Genomic DNA, 24653 nt, shown 5'->3' with positions numbered 1-24653 from the left:
AATCTAAACTACTCTGATAGTTAACTGTGGTATAAGTTAAAGCTGAGTGTGCGTTTAATCCCCCCGTCTCTTAGTTATACAGTAAATAAAGAGAATGAAACTCCCAAAGGGGAACAGACATCCTAGATGTGCATACGGCCTGTTGCTGTGGATTGAATTTGACTATCATAGTACAATAGTGTAAATAATGTATCAATTTAATGTTGACTCTCATTATAGGTTCAACATTTTATCCCGTTGTTCTTGTTTTCCACCCTCCCCTCCCCCCTGCTATTTATATTTCAATCAGAGTCACTTTGTATGGAGGACCGACTCTGACGCAAGTAAAAATAAATATAGAAAAAAATACAGAAATAAATACCTGCTCAATAAATAAATAAGCATAAATAAATGCACAAAAATACAGCAAATAAATGAATGAAAGCAGTAATTAAATCATAAACACTTTTTTATTTAGCTGATTTATTTCTTCCTCTTTATTACGCTTTTCAATAATCACAGAATTTACTTATTTTTCATTATAATTGTCAAATTTATTTATTTATTGCTTAGGTTTTCAATGTATTTATTTCAGTGTATGTTTTAATATTTTAATCTGTTTTATTCTTCCTTTCTATATTTTTACTCCATTTATTTTTTCAACCCTATTTATTTATGTCTGTCCTTTTTCCATTTCTGTATGCATTTCTACCTCATTCATCAAATGAGGAGGGGGCGGGTCTTATGTGGATAACTGCTCCCTGTTGGTTGGTTAGCATCAGCTTTTTAGCTAGAATCTACACCCTGTTGCCATCAATGCTGCTGCTACCGGCCTCTGTCACAGTGGCTACCCAGGATATCAGTGAGCTGAGGCATTTAGCAACTTGATTCGAAAACAACACTGTAATTCCAGACTTTATTATCTGTTGTGTCTCTCTGACTGAACATGTTTCAGTAATTGGCACACATGAAAATAGATGTCAGCAGGTGTCGTGCCAAACTAGTTCTCCCGACAGAAAATACAGCCCCTGTGCTCGAAGCAGCTTTGGGCTGGAGCAGCAAATCCAGACGGCTCCGTTTAATTTCCAGTCATCTAGTCGTGGAAATGGACAGAGAAAGACATTCAATTCAATTCAATTTAATTCAATTTTATTTATATAACACCAATTCATGAAGGCACTTTACAAAGTCAAATTCAATCAGATTATACAGATTGGGTCAGATTATACAGATTGATCAAAGATTTCCTATATAAGGGAACCAGTTGATTGCATCAAAGTCCCGACAAGCAGCATTCACTCCTGGAGAAGCGTAGAGCCACAGGGAGAGTCATCTGCATTGTCCATGGCTTTGCAGCAATCCCTCATACTGAGCAAGCATGAAGCTACAGCGGAAAGAAAAAACACCCATTAACGGGAAGGAAAAACCTCCAGCAGAACCGGGCTCAGTATGAACGGTCATCTGCCTCGACCGACTGGGAGTTACAGAAGACAGAACAGAGACACAACAAGAGAGACAAAAAAGCACAGAAGCACACATTGATCCAGTAATCTGTTCTACATTAGATGGTAGTAGCGGGTGAGCCGTCTTCTCTGGATGATGTCACAGCTAACAGAACGTCAGACCAGGTGTACCTACTATGAAGAAAAAAAAAAGAAAAAAGAAAGAGAACAAAAAGTTAAAAGCTGATATGATGACAAGCAATGAAAAACTGGAGAACAGTAGAAATCCGTAGAGTGACAAAAATAGGCCCTGATGTCCTCCAGTAGCCTAAGCCTATAGCAGCATAACTATAGAGGTAGCTCAGGGTAACATGAGCCACTCTAACTATTAGCTTTGTCAAAAACGAAAGTTAAATACTGTAAAAATATAGAAAGGAAGAATAAAACAGACACAAATATTAAAACAAGCACAGAAATATATATAATTAAGAACTGAGTAATTAATAAATAAAATTGACAATTATAATGAAAATAAATGAATAACGTAATTATTAAAATAAGGAATAAATAAATCAGATAATTAAAACAGATATTTAGATTTATGTCTCATTGTATAACTTAATTGCTGCTTACATTTATTTATTGAGCATGTATTTATTTATTTATTTATTTCTATATTTATTTTTAGTTATGTCAAAGTCGATCTTCCTTAACCTGGTACCTTTTTTAATTCTTTGCGAAAAGCCACAATTGTTCTTTGCCTTCTCTTGCTCACAGGTGGAAGACGATTGGAAGTACGTGGCCATGGTGATTGATAGGATCTTCCTCTGGGTCTTCGTGACGGTGTGTGTCCTGGGAACCTTGGGCCTGTTTGTCCAGCCCCTCTTTGGTTTCGTCTCTTAACCTTTGTAAAACCCGGGGTTATCAGCCTCATTGAGACAAGCAACACCAAAAGACCACCAATTTATCAGTTAACCAACTGGATGTGCTGGTTCTCGTTAATAAAATCTAGCAAAGTTGATAAAGGGGAATTTTAATTAAATTTGTTGGTTTGCTACAATATGGTAACACACACTGTAATGTGGTAACTTTATATATCTGAAGGCTGATGAAATTTACCAATGGGAATATCTTTAGATCTAAAGGAATGTTTTATTGGTTAGGGTCATTTTCAATAAAGTAGGGGACGGTGGTTCCTGCAATGCTGTTTGTTGAAAATGTTTATCTTCAGTTTGTTGGAGAGAGCATTACTCATCAAATCTGCTCAGGTTACTAAAAAAAGGTGGGTTTAGTGTGGGCCTTTAAAACTGATCTTTCAAAAATTAATTGATCAGTTCTCGTGTCTGATGCTTTAAATGAGATCTGAACATATACCATAATCTGAGGTTTACAAACAAAACAAATGACTTTGACAGATGTTGAGATCAGCAGCACATTCAGTGATACTTAAGGACTTGAACTTTATCCAAAACTTGCAAGTGAATTGGAGATATTTAAAGCCAACAAATGACAACAAACTCCCACTACCACACTAAACTCAGCTATACATTCACAGAGTAAATAACTGATGACTTTAATATAAGCTGCTCAGTCTGATTCTCCAAGCCGCTATTGTGACAGGCAGATCTAATTATCGCTTTTCTGGATAATGTCTTGTCTAATTTTACATTTCTAAAATTCCTTGCACTGCTTTTTATTTTTTCAGGCAGTTTATTTATTTATTTATTTATTTACTGTAATCAAAAAATGTGTCATTATATATGCCATGTCTGGTTATTGTTTCATAAGATAATCGAATGGCCTTGTAAATGCTCAGTGAAATTATGCTTGATTAGTTTCTCTTAAAATAGCATCTCATTTATGATTTCATCAGAGGACTCTTAATGCCCAATTCCATGGCTAATAATTAAACCTTTTTTTCTTGTCGCTTAGGATTAGTCTCATTACTGAACGCAAAAGTGTATAAGATGCATGCACAAGAAAATGATGAATGCTCTCACCTCAGAGCTTGGTGTGATACGGTGAGTTAATACAGTAACTAATAATAAATCAGGATTGTCTTTTCTTTATTTCTGAATATGCTAAAATTGCACAACAGGGCAAGTGTCTAGTAGAAGTGGACTGAGTTTTAAACGCCGCAAAAAGCACCAAAAGAAGCAGCAAAAAACAGTAAATCAGCCTCCTTTAAAAAGGCGCTCTGAAAGCCCATTTTGTTTGGTCCACTTTTTCAATTTGTTATTAGCATTAGCACAAACAGCACATCAACCAATCACTTGGAAGCAACTCAAAGCATTTTGGCTTCTAGATGTGCTGAGGTTGATTTACTCGGGTTCAAGCTCTGCATCGGGATGGGGGAAAAAATGGGATTTCTTGTGACTTTGAGAGTAGCAGGTCATTAACTGTCCATTTTACAGACAATGGTCTGAAAAAGAGAAAACTTATTGTAAGCACCTATAATGTACTATGTGAAAATGTCAGAAATCAGAGAAGAATGAGCAAGCATGTTTTAGATGACGAGTTACGGTAGTTCAGATAACCACTTGTTACAACCAATAAATGAGAAATACACTCTTGAAAAGCACAACACAGAGACCTTCTCATTTGCCAGAAAAGACAGAGAATCTGGTATTTAGCCAGAACCGGAGTTTATTCAAAACAGTGAATGGAACCCTGGTGCAAGCAGAAACTGACGGATCTGGCCAGGATCTATGACACAGTAGTTAACAGAAATCAATGGCTTGGCAAGGTCTGTGTTCAAGGTTCAAGTCCAGGTCCGTTTCTGTGCAGAAAACAGTAGGCAGATGAGATGTGCAGATCGAGACAAAGGTCTCGATCTGCACAGGCTCAATAGAACTGGACATAACAGACTGCAAAAGTTTTGGTTGCTCCAGTGAATCTCAATTTCAATGGTAAGGTCAGAGCTTGGCATATGCCCCATGGATGTGGCTTTGGGTTGTTCTAATTGTACTGGCTGGAGGTACTCTTGCGGAAGTCTTGGGAATATTTTTGGTAGCTTAGCACCACTTGAGCATTATTTCAAACATCACAGCCTACTTGAGTATCGTTGCTGACCGCGTCCAATCCTTTATGACAAAATCATACCCATCTTCTTATGGTAACTTCCATCAGAACAATGCACTATGTCACAAAGCCCAAAGGATTTTAAACTGGTTTCTTAAACATAATGAGTTCACTATGTTCCAACAGCCTCCATCTAATAGAGAATCTTAGAACTGTATTGGATTCACACCATATATGCAAAGCCGACTAATCTGTAGCCACTGCGTAACACCATCTTGACAATATGGACCAAACTCTCTGAAAAATGTTTTTCCAACACCTTGTTGAAGCTTGAATATGCCAGTGAGTGTATAAAATGACATGTAATCACTATATAAGTTTATCAAAGTAAGTTTTAATAAAAACACAATAAATGCGAATTTATTTTTTTAAGAAAATTAGTGAAACCTGAAAACCATTTTCTACTAAACAAAACAAATAAATAATATAGACTGCATAGTGTTGATGGTTTTGATTTATTTCACGACGGGAAAGAAGTTTGACATTAATGCTATCTGTTTTTTCTTTAACTTTCTTTAGAACAGTTACATATTTTTGATTGTTTTTCACCAATGTTTTCCATAAATTAAAGTTTTACCATTTTGTTTTTGTTTTTCTTCCTTGTTAAAATGTTCAATATGGATGTATTCAATGTTACGTTGTTTAATGTTGCTGCAAATTTCATCACCCATAATAAACATGACCTTTCTCCTCTTTCTGCTTCTCATTACAGTGGAATTAAAAAAATGCTCCTATAGTAATTTTTTTTCTGTACATACACATGTATACACACCAAAGTACACTAAATTGCAAGGATAAGCCTGATAGCTGTAAGCCTCTACGCCACCATCAGAGGTATAATTAAACCTCCATCTGAAATTCCACGGAAGATTTTAGTGCAGTTCGGCCATAAAATCTGTGTTCAAATAAAATCCATCATTAAGTTTGACTTTGCCACATCATCATATTTGTCGGTCAAAGGGTCAATTGCCCAGCTGCTGGTGCCTTGAGTTATCACTGTCTGACACAGTATTTCATGACCTGAGATAAATTAAAATGCAGTTGCGCAACTCATGTTTGTGTTAAAATATAGTTCTAAAATCATTATTTGATTGCGCTTTTTTAATAATCCCTATTTTTAGTGAAATTACACAGTTTGCAACTACTAATGTAGTGGCAGCTCTCATATTAGTGCACAGCAATAATGTTTTCTAGGTGTTTTCGACACAAATGTTAAGACATGTAGTTATTTTATCTTTTAAACTGCTGTCGTGTCTTTCCTGCCTTGCCATGTGGAAAATGTATTCTAACTCGCTGTGGACATCAGTCCTGCCAAGTCTTTAATGTATATTGCATTTTGTCTTTTTATGCATCCATTATAGCAATGCTCTCCTTTCTGGGTTACCAAGAAAAAGTTTTAGTAGTTGCATTGATTCTGTAGCAGTGATGCACATGTGTGGTCCAAAATCATCTGTGACACCTCTTGTCACATGATAATTCAATAACAATATATATCGATCAACAGATGTGTGGTGCAACAGACAAAAATAGTAAATAAACAGTTCAATAGAAGAACAGTTTTCCTTACTTTTGCATTCTATCCTCATGTAGTTAATATTACAGTAATTACATCCTCCAAACCAATCAAATGCAGACCCAAGAACGTTCCGTCTCCAAGCTCCGCCTCCTTAAAAGAGTTCAGAGAGAACACGTTCTTTTTTTTAAAACTTGCAGTTTAGTAAAATGTTTGTTGAAGTAAGGGTGTATAACAGTATGAATTCAGTGTTCGTGTGTTCTTTATCTCACAATAGGTCACTAAGCAACAGCATACAATGGCCTGGGGAGCATTTAAATATATTTTATGTTTTAAATTTTTCGCTAATTATTGATATCAATCATTATGATTTCCATTTACTTGAATTTTTTGCAAGATTAATCTTTTGGACGGTCATGTTTTTAATGTAAATGTCACATAAAACAAAACTTTATATATGTTGATCTAAAATATGTATGCTGAGTTCCTTCAGAGAAATCAGTTGGATAACAACAACAGGGCAAATGCAAATCTGCAGGACCATACTTTAGTGCAACTCACTGAGATGTTCAGTTGCTCGAGACTAAGTTGTGTTATTGATTCTGTCTGTCACCTCATTGTTCTTTTTCGGACTGAGGCGGACTTGTTTTCCAGACAAAGTAGCTCTAGTTTAAGCTCTCTGTCCACGTAGTTGGGAATGACTGTAAACCCAAACTTATCTGATGCTGAGTCCAGATCCTTCAGTTTTCCCTCCAGCTGAACACACTCTGACTGACTTTGTTAGCTCTGTGATTGATGGCAGGCTCAAGGCTGGTTCAGGTCTGTTTCTCCAAAAGATGCTGAAAGCTTTCCAGCACCTGACATCTTCACTCTCCTCTGAGCTTGTATATGATGTCTTTTCTACGCCGTTCAGTCAGTTACTTTCCTGTCAGTTACTGCCCAAGTTTATTTCTGATGGTTTTATTTTATCGTTTTATTTTTTTTTTCAGTTTCAGCTGTTTACTCACTTTCTGTCAGCAAGCTGAAAGTTTGAGCTGCCCACCTGGCAGATATTGCACCTTACTAAGCAGAAATTTGTTCTCTTTAGTTTTTGTGGTAGGTATAATAAGTGCAAAGGACCCAGATACAGCAAGGCAGAGTCAGAAAAAAAATAACATCTCTTTAACAGAGAGTGGTGCACTCAAGACTAAATTGTTAAATCAACAAATGAAGTTGATATTTTGAAAGATTTTTAAATAAATGCGGAGAACAACATTCCCTCCTTGTCTCTTTCCTGCATCGGATCTTAACATTAAAGCATAAATCTGAAATGCAGAACAGCAGAATGTTGTTATTCACGGCACAACTTGCTGCATGCAAAGGCTCGGGACAAAACAGACTGCAGTTTGCCTCACTGCGTAATCTTGTCTGTGCTAAGTTATGGTGCCATTAGTGCATGAAACATGTGACAGCTGCCCAGAGGCTGTGGAGGCTTCAGCGAGCCGCACGGCAGGGACCGCACAGCTCATGGCCACACGACGGCTTAAAAGGAACATGCAGTGCTGTACATGGAGACATGGACGCGTAACTACATTATACAACACGTTTGTGCACGTTTGGGACGTTAGCGCCAGCGAAGTCTAAAGTGGAAGGACATTTTTATTTGTGAAAAAGTATTTACAGAAGAAATTATACATTAGCTGCACGGTTATTCTGATTTAAGGAAAAAAAAAAAAGGTCAGGAGAAAGCAATTGATGTGGTTTGGCTGCTGGACATAATTTGTTAGGGGTTCACTTCAGCTTTGTAAAAATATGTACAAGATTAATGTGGTGGTGGTGGTGGAGGGGGGGGGGGACAACAAGCTCTGCAGGAACATTCCTGTGTTCAGTGGCCCCACTGACTAAGCTGCAGACTAAAACTCATTGTGTTGCATAACGCAAGACTAAACCAATCTTATTTTAGCAAGCACAATAAATACACACCTGCAAGCAATTTGTGTATAGTGACTCAGGAAGCAGATTTACAAGTTTCTTTAGGTCGACAGGAGCTTAACTTATTTGTCTGAACTGGCCAATAGTGAATAGTCATGTAAACCGCACTGCATTGTTTTCAACAAGACAATAGAAATTATTGATCAAAGATATATTGTAAAATATGTGGTGGGGATATGAGGATTCAAAGAAAGCAAGCATGAAACCATGTAGTAAGTACTCATTTACTATCATTAAAGTACTCAAAAGAGTTTCAGTTACTAAATTGTGTCAAGTAAAATGATAGTTTCAAGCTCCTGATAGACTATTCCATGTTTCATAAAAGAAAAAAAAGCACTGAGAGAGTTTGATGTTGAAGCCAAAATATTGGCTAGTCATTACCAACAGAATCCTGCTTCAACACATCTGGACTACATCCTCTAAGCACTGACTGAGGCGCCAGGGGAAATCTCAGGTGACAGGAATTGGTTGATTTTCAGTTTGACTCACACAGATAGGTTAAAATCGGATCTTATTCCAATCGCACCATACTATAGACTAAGAAGGTTACCCAGGCAACAAGGTTTGTGAGGACACCAATGTGAAGAAAACTCAGAATTAGTTGTTTTCAGTACATGATTTTTAAAATGAAGTCAAAGGAAGCAGAGAATGACAAGAAACTAAAAGTGGATTCAACTTATGTGACTTAGAAGTCGAGTCACAACTTTAATGATTTTTAGACTCGACTTGATCAAATGGTAAACGATTTTGGACTTGACTTAGATTTCCACACCAATAACTTCCCTTTGACTTGATAACACTTGATATCTTACACCAAACAGAACGTGTGTTGCAAAGGAAAAGCATCTGGCAATGGAACCGTGTCAGGTGCACTATCAGTCCATCACAACATCCCAATATTTTCTCCCCTCATTGCTACAACAAGCATGCTGCACCTGCTGTGCTGTTTGCCTGCCTTTCTTCTGCATCCTCTGAAGACAGCAACAATTCCTACGGTGGTGGAAAGGGCCTTCGTCCAGCACTACCAGGGAGGTTCACAAAGTTGGAAAAAAGAAAAAAAAAAGCTGTGTTCAGCGTCACAAAAACAATAGGCAGGCTACTATGTAGCAACTCTGTACAATAATGTTGGGACACTATCAGTAAGAGTTAAATCAGAATAGAAGCAAGTAACTCAGACCATTTCTTAATTCTAAGGTCTAATTTTACTATTTTACACACACACACACACACGTATATATATATATATATATATGGATGTGTTTGTTTTTTGTATGTTTCAACTTGTTTAAATTTTGTTTGTTTCAATCAATATTGTCTGTAAAAAGCTAAATTAGCACAGATTTTCCGATTAATTTGTTTACTTGGTCTTGCTGATTCTTCTGGAAAATTTCTTAATTCTAAGGTCTAATGTTACTATTTTACACACACACACACACACACACATATATATATATATATATATATATATATATATATATATATATATATATATATATATATATATATATATATATATATATATATGGATGTGTTTGTTTTTTGTATGTTTCAACTTGTTGAATTTTGTTTGTTTCAATCAATATTGTCTGTAAAAAGCTAAATTAGCACAGATTTTCCGATTAATTTGTTTACTTGGTCTTGCTGATTCTTCTGGAAAACAAAAACGCCTTTTAGAATAATTGAGCCTCAACATTATAATTACTCTGATTAAATCACATATTTGGTAAAAGATCTGTTTAGGTCTCAAAAATGAAAAGTTTATAAATGTGACTTGATTCGACACTTGGGTGGAAAAACTTGAGACTTACTTCCTATTTGCTAAACAGTGACTTGTTTCCACCTCTGGTTAATTTCTAAAATATGCCAGGAAAACGTTTGTGATTCATTATGGCTATAATACAATAGAAAAAAACAATTTTCTTTTCAGCTTTCAAACTATGTCATGAAACTGGGGACAAACACAGAGTGCTGCTTACAGTTTTTAAAACAAACCATGCTTGTTGAGCTGCTTGCTAATAGATTCCCAGTCCAGTTTAAAATGGCAACCTAACCACTTTTACTTTGTTTTCAAAGCCTGCCTTTTCTAAAATCAGCAGTGACATCACCTCTGCTAATATAAATAAAAAGCGCTCACAGTGGGAAGGTTAGAAAATGTAATGCTATATTATGATTCGTAAAGAAAACAAAACTGTATGATCTGTGTATGATTTGATTGAATTCATTCTGTAAAGTGTCTGGAGATGCTGTGAATTGACGCTATATAAATTAAACTGAATTTAATGAAACTAGTATCAGTAGGCACGTCAGTGGACATCTTCTTATGACTAATTTAGGTTAGCCCAGGCCTTCAGTTAGCTCACAGGATTAAGTTGAAATTTTTCCCATTTCCTGTCCAAATTCAGCCTAACCAAACGCTTTAAAGGTCAGCCCAGGTTAGCCCATTTGATCAACCCCAACCATCAGGAGACATCCTTATTTAGACATCTTTACACTATTCACTTTTCTGCCACATTTTCTCTTTGCTTAAGTTACAGACAATATTGTATTTTTTGTTTCTTCTAATGCATTTAGCTTAAGGCGTATATTTAATTGGTTGTAATTGTCAGGATTTGTGTAAACTAGGACAGAAGGTGTGGGATTCAAATCCAGGGTGGCCTGGGATTGTTCTGTATGGAATTGGCAGGATTTCTCCAAGGACTCTGGTCTCTGCCCATAATATAGAAACATGTTGGCCGTGGGATGAACTGTCTAGTTGTGCTTGGCGTAGCCCCCATCTTGCCTATTCAGCTGATTCTTGGCAGAGGTCACTGAGGCAGTTGCCTTGGGCGGCAGTTGCTGAAGGGGGCATTGCTGCAATAGTGGAAGAGAAATAATCAAATAAAAATAAAAATACTGTTGATGCCCAGACCTGACTGGCACTATTTTCTTATGCTCTGTATTGAAATAAAAAAATCTGAAAATATGAACAACTTTTTTGAGTTTACCTGCTGAATGATTGATTGTGTGTATTTCATTTCTATATAGGCCAAGCCATATCAGGTATAATACATTATGTGGTTTCAGAATGGTTGTAATTACCTTTTAACACCATATCAAATACATTCATGTCTAATGTTTGTATCCTCTTGTTGTCCAAAAAGTCAAAAGGTTTTTCTATTTCAGCTTTTAATTCATGTAGAGATGTTAGGTGTGTGAACACCATGTGAGTCTCTGCTTAGCTTTTCTGCCAGTTTACTTCCTTTATTTGCTCATTTTTACAAAGAAAGAAGTGCTACCGGCAAAAAAATGAGAACATTGCATCCCTGTTTTAAATAATTGGAAAAGATAAAACACTCAGATCAAGCATATCCACTTCTTTCTTATCTGTTCTTATCTTGAATAGTTTTAACAATCTTAATTCTCAGTGTTAACAGAATAGAATAACAAAGCTTCTTCCCTTTTCAAATATTCTTCAGAAAATAGCTGGAGACTACATTTTTAGACAATGTCTTTGTTGTTGCTGAAGAACAGAGTAACTCTAAACGTTATCTGGTAGGAGTATTTCTCTCTATCTCAGGTTATTTGTGCTTATCGATTGTAGAACATGTTGCAGCTCAGCTCTTGTTTTATGTTGAGGGTCCAATTTTCTGAGCCTACCTTTACTAAAATAAAGCAAAGGTAATGCTACTGTAGGTCCTGCTGCTGGTGTAAAGCTCTATAGGTGTAATGCAACTTCTTTCAATTTTTCATTCCATAATATGAAATCAATCTTTTTTATGTTGAAGACAGCCAGAGGTCTTGCTGCAGCAGCTGCATGTTTTACCTCTCCTGTGGAGCAACAGGTAAATCTAACCTTCTAATCTAAGTGCAGTCACACCATTCAATCATGCTTTTTACTCTGTCATTTCATAAAAGATTTGAAGCACAACATCGAACAACTGAGACTTTGGTTGAAATGTAGAGGCCTGAACGTTGTCGGAAAGAAAGCTGTATTAGTGGAAAGGTACGTTTTTCTTTTGCTAGAAGTATGGTTGGGCTGTGTGGTAACTAACACGTTCCAGCATTATGTGAGCTAGGCCAAGCCAAGCCACTCACACTGTTCTCTCGAACAAAAATATAAACCTAAACAAAATAGAGATGTTTTATTTTTGTTAGCGGAGAAAAAGAAGAAGGTCATTGCATTATTGTTCAGTTAGTGGGTTAAAACTGAAAATTTAACACTTCGGCACGGGGTTGTTTGAACAGATCGAGGACGTTTGGCTAATGGATAATCCATCCATCCATTTTCCAACACGCTTATCCTTATTGGGGTCGTGAGGGGTGCTGGTGCCTATCTCCAGCTGTCAATGAGCGAGACATGGGGTACACCCTGGACAGGTCGCCAGTCTATCGCAGGGCATAAAACAGATCCCTAGTGATCAAATAAACACTGAATAAAGTTACAGCGGGACTGTAAAGCCCTCCCGCTTACACGCTCTTATTCAAGGATGCCATTGCTCGGCATTCTTTCGGGGTTTAGGAAGGGGAATGAAAAAAAATCCTTTCATATGGTCACGATGATCATATTGAGAGTCACTCTGACAGACACCAAAGCAGCAGTGTTTTTTTGTTACCATTACATTTGCTGATGCAATGTTCAGGACAGAGCTGTCTGCTTCACCGCTCTACACAGCTTGTCCGACCACAAGATGGCAACGACGCTGGTGCACTGCCTGTTCTAAATTTAGTAATTTGACGTCATTTGAAGAATTCCCCATTGCATATAAGGAGTAATAATGTACTCTATACCAGCAAACAGTGACAAAACACAATGCACAGTGATTAACAGTATCTAGTGTCTTTTAAAACTGCCCTAAAACATTAAAGGTCATAGCTACAACTTGTTCATCCAAGCGATCAATTTTTCAAAAACAATACATCCACAGAATGTCTACTGAAAAATAAATATATAGTATGTAAATTACTGTTTTATAAATTTTACCGGTCCAAAATATGTAAATATTTACTTCTGGTTACGATGCCAAAGTTGACAAAACATTTTTTTGCAACAATAGGAAAAGTACTGTAGGTTGAAATCACGTGAGATGAAGCTCAGTTGTTGCCAGATCATAGTAGCTGTGGAATAATGGCTTCTTCTCGGCGTTACATTTCTCAAGATTCAAGCGAACTTAAGGAAGCAAAGGGGCTCAAACAAGGTTGCTGCTTTCCAGGTAAGTTAAATGTTTGCTAATACTAAACGGGTATGCTAATGGACCCTTTCAACCGGTGACAAACAGGAGAGGGCGGGCGCGAGTGTGCCGCCCACTGACTGGAAGAAGTTAAGCTAGTAGTGATCTCTAAAGGTTTAGCGTGATTCATTGTTACTGAGACAAGAAGGTTTTGCTTGTTTTTATAATGTGTATGTAAATATTCAATTTTGGCTGTATAATCTAAATATGTTCAAACCAAAATAACAGTGAAGATGCACCTAGCTTAAATAATTTATGTTATTGCTTTCACAAGTCATTCTGTTTAAAAAAAGGGCCCAAACCTTTAGGTTACCTGTGAGATGCACAACTCAGGAATGGAAAAAAAATATATAAAAATTCCATAAAGTGCACAGTGGCAAAGTGATTTCTGGGTCTTTGATATGGGTCCTCTTGTTAAAAAGTACCAACAGTTCTAATGTTGCCTGCAGCTTGGAAATGTCTTCTGTTTAGTGATGCTTGAATACCTAGTATAGTCTGGATTCAAGAAGGCCATTTGAGCTGACCCCAGTTCATAACAGTGGCAGCATTATAATGAAAGGGCAAAGAAAAAAAAAAGGAAAAATTAATGGAACAAAATAACATGGCTCTATAAAGGTCATTTATAATAAAACCTCTCAGTAACTGAGGTCAAATAAATCTGGTATGTGATGCAAAATTGGACTTGCATTTTACATGGTGAGTACTTTTTTTCTGCAGTATTTGTACAACGGGGAAGAGCCCAATAGCAAAACATTTGCATATTTACAGATCTACTAACATATATCTGAGCCTTCCAAGAAGATTGCCTTTCTGTGATGGAATGCCATAATTAATCGTGGAGCAGGCCTTTATTAAAAGCCAAGTTAAATGAATGGTTGAAAGAAAGCAACCTTGTCCTTGGTTTAGTGTGTCTAGCGTAATATTTACATACATAATTACTATTTTAGACTTACAGGGATTTATAGTTAATCTAGAAAATTTTAATTGAGGAATGGGTTTGGGGAGTAAGGAGGGTAAATATTAGATGTGAAAAACCGTTCTCATTTCCCTAAGTAACATTGTAATACTATATATAAACAAAGGTTTTTGCCTGAATAGTCTTATTTAGAGTTTTGTTGTGCAGATACATATCCCTCATACAGAGACACTGATTAATGCAAAGAAAACTAAAAAAACAAAACAAGTGAGCATCTATTCTAAATAATGTTTTGTGGTTCTACTTTTACAAAGACAGTATGCTATGAGCTATTCCCTTAAGAAATTACACTATTTTGATCCACTTTAATGACTCCTTTCATCAGTCACTTTGATTCCCTGACTTTTGGCCATTTGGATTATATGACCCTCAACCTCCCTACTTGAGAGAATCATTCCCGGAGATGTTAAAATTTTTCAAACAGGGTCCTCTCTGTCTCCAGTTCTCACTCCACATTTAGTTATGTCAACTGGGTGTGTCTATCAGCTTTCACCCCTTCCAGATGATATGTTGACAGCTCTGATCCTTTTTTCATCCCTTGCCTTCAACCATTCATCCAAGACATTACAGTGTGGGTTTGATTAAACCGTAGGAATTAAAAACAATCATGAACCCAATCCCCATATTAGTCTAGTTTGAATACCGTGAATGCATCACCCTACAATTGAACATATGGTTAATTTTAATTTATGCATGTCCAGCACAGTAGTAAAAAATCAAGAAGAAGATGAAGAAGAAAAAAAAACACTTCAATTCAGGTCAGGAGAAATTATCTTCCTAATTACATATTTCCTGGTAATAGGAGCGGTGATTGCCTAAATGGTCAGTAATGTCTATGTGGGAGATTGATGGACTCCCCAGATTGTTATTCTTCCAAGACAAGAAGATCAAGTAATTCAAGTTGATGCTCTGTGTGTGTAAGCATAACCGTCAGAACCCTTTTCTCCTACAGTTTAAAGCTGCAAAGAGGTAATCATGCCACTCCCCAGGGAGAACTTCAGGCATTCAGTCGGTGGCTTATGGATATCCCTACACCCACCTAATGTGACTCTCGCTTGACAGCACCAAAGAAGGAGAGAACACAGCCCATCTCAGGGTGTTGAGTTTCTAAAGCCCAAATTGTATGTGTAGATGAGCTGAACGCTTCCCTACCAGCAAGAAAAGAATAGAATAGAATAGAAATACATTTATTGTCCCACAGTGGGGAAATGTGGGTGTGACAGCAGCAAAAACAAGTAGACAGAAAACACAGGAATTACACACAAGATTATTTAAAAGGAAAAAAAATACATTTAAAGTTAAGTTGTACAGCAGAAGAGAAAATTACTTAATTAAAAACTAATAGATTATAAGGGATATTCAGGAAAATATGATATGTTCAAGTAAAAAAAAAGAGAAAAACAGACAATTACAGAACAATGTAGACAACTATGACTGTCATTCTTATCTGGATCAAGAACACGTGGAACCAGGAGCATATTGGAAAACCCTTATTGAGTTTGTTGGGAGCAGCAGAGATTATAAAGTCTAACAGCAGCTGGGATGAACAACCTGTGGAAGCGCCCCTTTGAGCATCTAGGATGCAACAGTCTGTCACTGAAACAGTTCTCCAGCTCTGCAACAGCTCCATGCATGCACTGTCCAACAGTGATGTTATTTTCCTTACAGTCCTTCTGTCTCCCACCACCTGCACTGGGTCCAGAGTGCATCAAGGTCAGAGCTGGCCCTCCAAATGAGCTTATCCAGCCACTTCCTCTCAGCTACAGATAAGCTGCTGCTCCAGCAAACTACACCATAGAAGATGGCTGATGCTCTCACAGAGTTAAAGAAGGAGCACCCTGGGCACTTTAAAAGACCTCAGCCTCCTCTACAGGTAGAGTCTGATCTAACCCTTCCTATAAAGAGCTTTCGTGTTGTGACTCCATTCCAGTTTATTGTTCAGTTGAACACCCAGGTACTTATAAGAGTGCATCTCAACCTCAGTTCCCGGGATGTTCACCGGTGTCAAAGTGGTGGATCTGTGCCTGCAAAAGACCACCGCCAGGTCCTTTGTTTTAACCTCGCCAGCCAGATTGATAATGTGTAGCACTGTAATTTTGCACATTATCATTCTGGGACTGTTCCATTTGAATCTGTTTAGGGAAAGGAAGGAATTTCAGCAGAACTTTCAGAGCTGATTGGACGAAGCAACACCTATCAAAGGTTGGTTTTAGCAAATAACGGTATCAAATTAAAACGTAAGGCGGCCCACATCATGAGAAACCACAAGAAGGCAAGCTAGTCAAGGCCCCTCTTCCTGTTCTACTATCAAAGAAGAAATCGTGGATTCTTACAAAACAGATGTGATAGCAGCAGCTGAAGTTCCCTTAAGTGCTCTCATGCTGCAGATCTACCTGTCAGAGACACAGCTCCGTGTCTTCACATACTGCGGTCGACCAGTGAGATAGTCCAGTATCCACTGGGACAGGTGGTGGTCCACTCTTGACCTATCCAGCTTGTATTTCAGAAGCCGGGGTTTGATGGTCTTGAAAACAAAATCAATGAATATGATCCTCACAGTGTTTCCAGATTTCTCCAGGTGGGTCAGAGCTCAGTGTAGCGGGTAGATTAAGGCATCATCATCCCCGATGTCAGGCTGGTAGGCAAACTGCTGTGTAATCCATAGGACAAAGATGGTTAGACAGTGTCTCGTTCGATTATGCCCCCCTGTGACGTCATTTCAACACTTGTCTACTTGTACCCACAAACTTTAATTCGTGTCCACAGCAGTGGAGAGTTTGTATTCATAGGAATTAGAGTTGTATTCAAAATACTTTGAATTCAGCTTTTAGATTCCTATTCACATGAAAACAATCCTAACCCAAACAATTTTTCAGACTCACGTATATGGCAGCATCAGTTTGTGTGCAGTATTCTTATTGACATACAGAGACAAATATAATTTTTTAGAAACATGCACAGATCTTTTTGACTCCATACATAGAGAGCAGCTTGTGAGGCACTGTGGAAAAAAGTAAAGTGACTTTCTTTCTCCCTACAGCCAGATTGTGATGCCAGGACTTGCCAGGCTAAAGCCCCCTCTCTTGTCTAACAAGTAGTTTCCATTATACCCTACCTTGACATCCCTCCTAGGTGGTAGTGGGCTTTCCTGTTGGCTTTGGCCAGCTAAGGGACCATGAGCTAAGACTGAACCACCAGATACTCTGTGGCAGGCTCCTGCCAGTCCTGGCTCTGAGAGCACTGGTTCCTTTTTTCCAGGTAAAACATACCAATTACCAACTTAATTTTTGATACATTAATTTCACTCTGTTGACTTAAAAGTACATCCATCCATCCATCCATTCATCCATTTTCTAACACGTCTATCCCTTGTGGGGTCGCGAGGGGTGCTGGTGCTTATCTTCAGCTGTCAATGGGAGAGAGGCGGGTTACACCCTGGACAGGTCGCCAGTCTAACGCAGACTTAAAGGAACAATAAGTGAAATTTTATCTCTAGGTGCACTGTCTGTAGACTAAAAACAAGACCTGTGAGAAACCAAGCCTCTCTCTATCTCCACACCAGCTGCAACCTGGCAACCTTTCCCCTCCTCTTCTTACCTGTCGCCTCATATTTGCATATTTGCAAAGGGTAAATACACAGCAAAACAGCATCACCTTTGTAAGGAGCATGGCTAGTGAAGAAGTAACTCATTATTTTATAATGCTATTAGCGAGAGAACGTTTTTCGATCCACTGTACATACTCTCTGATGGTGGTATTTTATGGGCAGGGAGGGGCTTAGACCTGAGTGGCAGCTGTTTACATGCACGTGCATGCATGCGTTGCCAGCTCAATTTACAAACAAGACTGGATAACAACACAGAGAGATGGTGTATGACTTCATTCCATATTCCATCAAAGACATACCTTTAGTTCTTCGCATCACTATTTTTAGTTATTTCTATAAAAATAAGGAAATGTTCTTATTGCTCCTTTAAAACACGCTAACATATTTCGGAAAAAGAAAACTTTAATGTATAACTGATCTTGTCTTTAACGGGTGTTTGAATCATTTAAATGCATCGACTTTGCAACACCAGATATCACTGCAGTTGTTTATTAAGAAAAATTTTTTAAGCCAGAATGGAAAAAGCTTGTGAGGAACTAATCACATCTTGAAAAACCTTACATTTGTACAAAGTGTACCCATGGAGTTTAAAGTGGTGTACTTTCATTTTATAATAAATATGTAATGTTTTACCAAACCACATCAAGACAAAAAAGAAAACCTAAGGAACATGTTATTTTTATTTATTACAACTTTAATGCAAATTATTTTTGTTTAACTTTCTAAAGGCCTTTTTTCAGAAATCCTTTTCTAACTTTTTTTAACTGCACATGCAAGTGCATTGCAGACTTTCCATTTTAATAAAATCTATAAACTTGTGGGATGCTAGAGGAGGTGGAGGTAAAGAGGAAAATAAGAAACAGAGGCCGTACCATGTTCCACAGCTGCCGAGAAGTGTTCCTATGAAGCCTTAGTGGAGGCAGGACATCACAAGAATTAATGTTCGATGTTAAACTGAGCAACACTTCAGACGGAGCAGTGGGAGGGAGCTGCACAGTGGAGCTGCATGCGTGGTGTGCTTTTTCTTCCATTTCACATGAAAAATACATTATTTTAAGAGCTATTTCCCAGAATGTGATTGCAAAATATTATGTCAATCCCAGTTCTAAATTTACACACACTACCAGAAGGAAGTGCTTATGTTTGAATCAGTGATAAACTTAACTCCTGTTTTATTAGCTCTTCGACTTTATATATATATATATATATATATATATATATATATATATATATATATATATATATATATATATATATATATATATATATATATATATATAAATCTGTTGCATTTTCTCACATTACTGCCAGGCATTTTGATACATTTTATTGGGATTTTATACGATAGGACTAAAAAAAGTAGGTTGTGCATTTGTATTGGATGCCATTGAGTTAGTACTTTGCAGAGCCCCATTGGGCCATTTGCTGTATGTGTGATTTGATGTAGGGAGGACCCGAGCACAGAGCATGGTATAGATCTGGTATAGGACATAACTTTAATAGTAAACTAAGAAAACTTGTTCTTAACCAAGAGATCAGGCAAGAAACGCAGGAACATAACAGGCACAGCAGAATCAGGGTGGTAGGAGGCCCAAGTCTGTGTAGAAAGCAGAGAAACCAGCAGAGAGCAAAGAGAACCAGGGAGAATATATGTAGAGACAGGATGGAGGAATAAAGCAGAAGCCAGGTAAAATAAATCAAAAAGAAATGAGGAGCTGAGACCAATGAGGGGAGAGAGCAATGGGAGAGGGAGAAAAAAACAGTAGGAGCTGACAGGGAGGAACACAGAGAATCTATCTAAGAGAATATAATACAAAATGAACAAGAAAGAATCAAGAACCCAATCAACAATGAACAAACAAAAATGGTTACACAAAGAATACAAACAAGAAACTAAACAGCCCTCTACAGAAATCCAAAACTCAAACACTAAAGAATCATGACAGCATTGTCTGTCAGATTTCCACATGAAGACACTTTTTGAGCTTATTTGCTACTTTGCTCCACATTTGTGAAAATCAGTCTGCAATTGTTGCTGCTGATTCTTAATATGAGCTTTCGGCTTTCTGTTGAGTGTCATTGCTAAGCTGGAAGGGGAACCTTCCTGTCTTTTGTACCCTTTAACAGCCTTTTTCAACCTCTAACTTCTCTCTTTATGATACTGTTTGTTAACATAATTTCTAATAATATAGCTCTGAAAAAATATGCTTTATTTGGCATTATACATACAACAAAATTTTGTAGATCAGCCACCTGACCATCATGTCTTTACATGGGGTAGATAGCACCCAGAGGAAACATACAAAGAACATGCAAACTTGACACTGAAAGGCCCCTGCCTAGCCAGGACTTGAACCCAGAACCTTCTTGCTGTGAGGCAAGAGAGATAACCACTGTTTCACCATGCCACCCATAATGTCCACATACCTGGTGACTACTGAAATTTGCTATCTTATAGCACTGTGCTTATAGCGCTGGGCTTTATTTAAGGGTATCAGAGTATGTTGATGAACCGCTGAAAGATACTTTAAGGTTGGTTTTGCAGATTTTACTCGAGCCTGGAGAAGGTAGCTGGACTTCTTCTGCTGCTTAATTGCAGTATGCCATGAATCAGGTGGGGAATCATTATCCTGTTGTGGTTAGGGTAATGCACAACAACCAGTTCTATCAACCATACAGTTTCAGCTATTGAGTTTCCTCTTATTAATTTGAGTTCTCTAAAACCCCTGCCTACCATTACTTTTTACACCTCAGAGTTTGTTTTCTCCAAAATGTTCTGTGTTTAAAAAACAAAACAAAAAATAATTCAAAATTCTCCAATAAATTGAATTGTCACAGTCAGGGCGTAAACGTGTGAGACGGTTGTTATTTTGCCGGATATTTGTTGTTGGAGCCTTATTCTCAGTGCACAACACAGCTAGAAAGACGGACCATTTCAGCCTAAAGCTAAGGGTCTACAAATTAAAAGAAACCACTTCAAAAGTCTTCCAAGAATCCATAGAAATCCGAACACTTCTGGGTCCCAGTATGCATATACTTTTCAGGCTCCATAATAATGGATCATTATTTTGTGAAAGCTGCCACTGCTGGGTACTGCAGAAGCTTCAGACAAGTCTGTTCTAGGATAATATTAGAATAGATTTTAGGGTTTGAGTATGCGTCAATAACTGCATGTGGGTGTGTGGGACAGAGTGTGTGCAAGTGTGACAGACATGCAGGGAGAGAAACTTATTGTAAGAGGTCATACAGTATGTCACCTGAACTGCTGCAGTCTGAGTGAGTCAGATGCAAAAGAATGAATCTTTGTGACAGCATAACTTGAGGATTCTGTGTGTGTGTGTGTGTGTGTGTGTGTGTGTGTGTGTGTGTGTGTGTGTGTGTGTGTGTGTGTGTGTGTGTGTGTGTGTGTGTGTGTGCAATGTGTCATGCAAGGAGCAGAGGGGGGTTAAAATAAGGCAGAGTGAAGAGTCTGATTGAGTCTTACTCTGGCTATCCAACCAGAACATTTTTGTGACAACTTCAAAGGTGCAAGAGCACCGGAGCTGTGTAGGTCTATGTGAATAAGCATGTGTGCAGAAGGTGCATGTGTTCGCATGTGTCGAGGTACACGGTGTGCACAAATACAGACAGTTAGTCGCAATGAGTCAGATCCCTACTGCTGTCTCAGAATATTTTTGTGACAGCTTCGGTAAAACCGACAGGCAAGTTGAAATAAAATGACAGAATTGGTTTTACTTAGTGCCAGCTCCTGTCCCGCAGTGTTGAGTATTTGCATCTCCATGAAGGTATTGTGTGTATTTTGTGTATTTCTGTGGCGCTGTTACATAATATTGAAAACTTCTCAGTTTGACATGAAGTTGGTCATTTTAACTTTGAGTCTATCACTGTTCACATCGGCACTGGCGTTCCGTTACAAAGCAGTGGATGGATGTTTCTCCCACACACAAACATCATTCTTATACTGTAGATGCCTCAGAACACAGATATATTAATCCCACTGTGAGGACATTCTCAGCCTTGGTACGATTATAAAGTCTACAATCAGCATTTATTAACTAATTATTATTTATTTACCCTAGTATAATGTTAAATTTTACGGGTAAATAATTTCCGTTTTAATAAAATATATTATTAACCTATTGCGACTGGAATTTTTACTGTCTGCATGTGCTGTTCCCCATTTAATTTATTATTTGTAGTTTTCAGGGAACAATTAGCTTTTCACATGATAATACTCAGAGTACCTCAAATGAAATACATCGGGGCTCATTCCCCTTAAGCAGTTTTATATTTAGTTTATATTTCCCTCCGTTTCCTTTTTTTGCCAAGGAACAAAAACAATGCTATTTTTTTCCATCCATCATTGCCTATGATCTGCATTTTGTTCCCAAGTGTTCCCCACCTGGTCTTCATTTATTACCAAATCCGAAATTCTGACACATGTGTGTTTTACTCTCTGCACTGGACCTTTTTTTTTCTTGCCTGTTTGTGCTGTGCCAAGATTATCACTCTGGAGACCTTTTATCTAGATTTCATGATTCCAGTATAACTAGGCACGAGCTGGTATGGGATCACATGTTTTAATCACTTTGAGTATAACAGCCACTATCTGAAGGCTTTCCTGATATTTACTAAACAACCAAAAAAAAAAAAAAAAAAAACTACACAAAGGTTTGCATCACAATCTAGCTGCTTTGAATTAAAGCAGAAAAGCAACACATTTTCCCAGTGCTTCTAGAATAATACATTTTGAGTATACTGCTTCCAGCATTATCTTTAAATTGTATGTCTTATGTTGATCTTGATGTATTTGTTTCCATTCAGGATAAAGTTTCACTGGAACGAGCTTCATCACTACTGTAATCAAAATGAAACATGGTGTCTTCCATTGGGTGCACCGCCACATAGGCATTTATAAACTACTCATTCTAAGCTATGAGAACACTTTCATTTTTGATGCGATTGTAATTTGACTTTGGCAGAATATGTACGAAAGGGACACTTGATTTTTGCTAGTAAAAAGCCAGAGTAGTTACACACTGTCCCTTTAAGATCTCAGTAGGCATATGTCTAGTTTTAACAAATATTTGTATAGTGCTGAATAGTCCAGCTGTTTTTTAGATTTTGAACAAGATAAGTTAAAAGGCATTCAAAATTCCCAGAGAAAAGGAGTAACAGTCCTTTTTGCTAAATAGGAATCTGAAAATTAGACACTATTGCAAGTGTGGCATTATTAGCCGTCTGTGCACTGCAAACAGATGGCACGCTCCCCGTTACCAAAGGGCACAGCTTAAAGAGAACTCCTTTTACTCACACTGTCAGAGCTCGTGCCACCCCCTAACAAAAATGGTGGCATGGGCAGTGACCCACACTGTCCATATCAAAAACAACCTATTTCATCTATTTAATTGATCTTTAGCAAGGCTATAAGCAAAGGTTCTGTCAACTTGCTTGGTCTCTGCCATACAACTGTGTGTTAGAACAACACTAAGGGAAAAAAAAAAACAGCAGCATGTATCTTGGAAGCATTTATTTGTGCCATATTTGAGAACATTCAAGATCATTCCCTATCTTTGTGAGTGGTTATTGCAGCGGGTTCTCAATGCTTGCTCAACACATTGAATGGAAAATTAGAGAACACGCAAAATGATCGGAACTTGTGTGTGAGATGCAGGTGTAACATAGATTGTATTAGTTACAAATCAATTCAAGTGTACCCTGTCACATCCGTGTATTATAAACCCTATTGGAAACGGAACAAACAGTGGAGGTTTAGCTCTCATTAATGGGAAAATATAACTAATTAAAATTTACAGGCTTTATTGATTGCTGGAGGACTGAACAATTTAAAAAGAGGATACGTGTTTGTCATATTTATACTCTTTACAATATTTGTATTTTAAAACATTTAAAGTGATATCTGTAAAGACGTCTTAATGTCTCATGGATGTAACTAAAATAGTCTGTAAAGTATGTTGTGCTTTCAGTTTGAATGCACATGCACTACTTGTAATGCCTTATTTCCTATATTAATAATGGTATATAGTGTAGATTCTGGATATTCATGCATTTAAGATGAGCAACTCCTTCACATCTTAGCAACACCCAGCTGAGTATGCTGGGATAATGTTGTTGGATGATAAATGTTGCATCATCTTCAAAAGGTTATTGGTAAAAGCACCCCCGCACATTAAAGAAAGACATTTAGTTTAGATTGAGCATTAATCTATTCAGGCGAGTGAGTTATGAGCCTTGATTTTTGCACTTTCAGTTTTTCTTACATCACTTTTAAGACGTGCTGCAGTTTTACCAGGATAAAAATGATGCCTTGAAGGCCAATGTGGAGGAAGTAAAGTTTTTGTGCCCAGACTTTAATTAGATTGAATGTAGCCATGCTGTGCAAAATATGAAGTCAAATTTGACACAAGTGTAGTTTAAGGTGATTTACAGAAGATCATCACAGTGCAAAGAAGTACAGTTGCACCTCTAAATATGTATAAGCTTGATTTATACACATATTCTTACAATACTGACGGAGGGGTGGCTCTGTTAGTCATTGCAGACGCAAACTTTATGATTTGCTGCCTTATTTTAGACAAATATTTTTTCCTTATAAATCAGGCATATGTTCAAAATTACATTAGATAATCAGTAGCTTCTTCAGCTTTTACACAAACAGCTTCATAATGACAACGGTCAACAGTTGGCCATTCAAGTGAATATATGTAAACAAATGTCAAGTAAATTTGAAACACTGCTCCACCTATGGCAAATTAAGGTATTGCGAGAATAAATCAAATCCACTACAACTTAATTGACAATAGGAGATGTTTATGCTTACATATTTATATTCCAGATCTTTTTTTTGTCTGTCATT

At 37.5% G+C, this 24653-nt stretch overlaps 1 protein-coding gene across 2 annotated transcripts in view; it reads left to right on the top strand.

Moving 5' to 3' along the window:
- Positions 1 to 5195, top strand: part of LOC105931529 (neuronal acetylcholine receptor subunit alpha-3) — a 37126-nt gene extending 31931 nt beyond the window's left edge. For both annotated transcript variants that reach the window (XM_036137180.1, XM_036137181.1), the window contains exon 9: positions 2199 to 5195. In XM_036137180.1, coding sequence (XP_035993073.1) covers positions 2199 to 2324 — 126 coding nt within the window. In that variant the 3' untranslated portion in view covers positions 2325 to 5195. The remainder of the gene's footprint in view (positions 1 to 2198) is intronic.
- Positions 5196 to 24653: the final 19458 nt, after the last annotated feature.

Source organism: Fundulus heteroclitus, chromosome 5 (assembly GCF_011125445.2).
Source record: "Fundulus heteroclitus isolate FHET01 chromosome 5, MU-UCD_Fhet_4.1, whole genome shotgun sequence".
NCBI lineage: Eukaryota > Metazoa > Chordata > Actinopteri > Cyprinodontiformes > Fundulidae > Fundulus > Fundulus heteroclitus.
The sequence above is the reverse complement of the archived record's forward strand: the minus strand, read 5'-3'. Positions and strand labels throughout refer to the sequence as shown.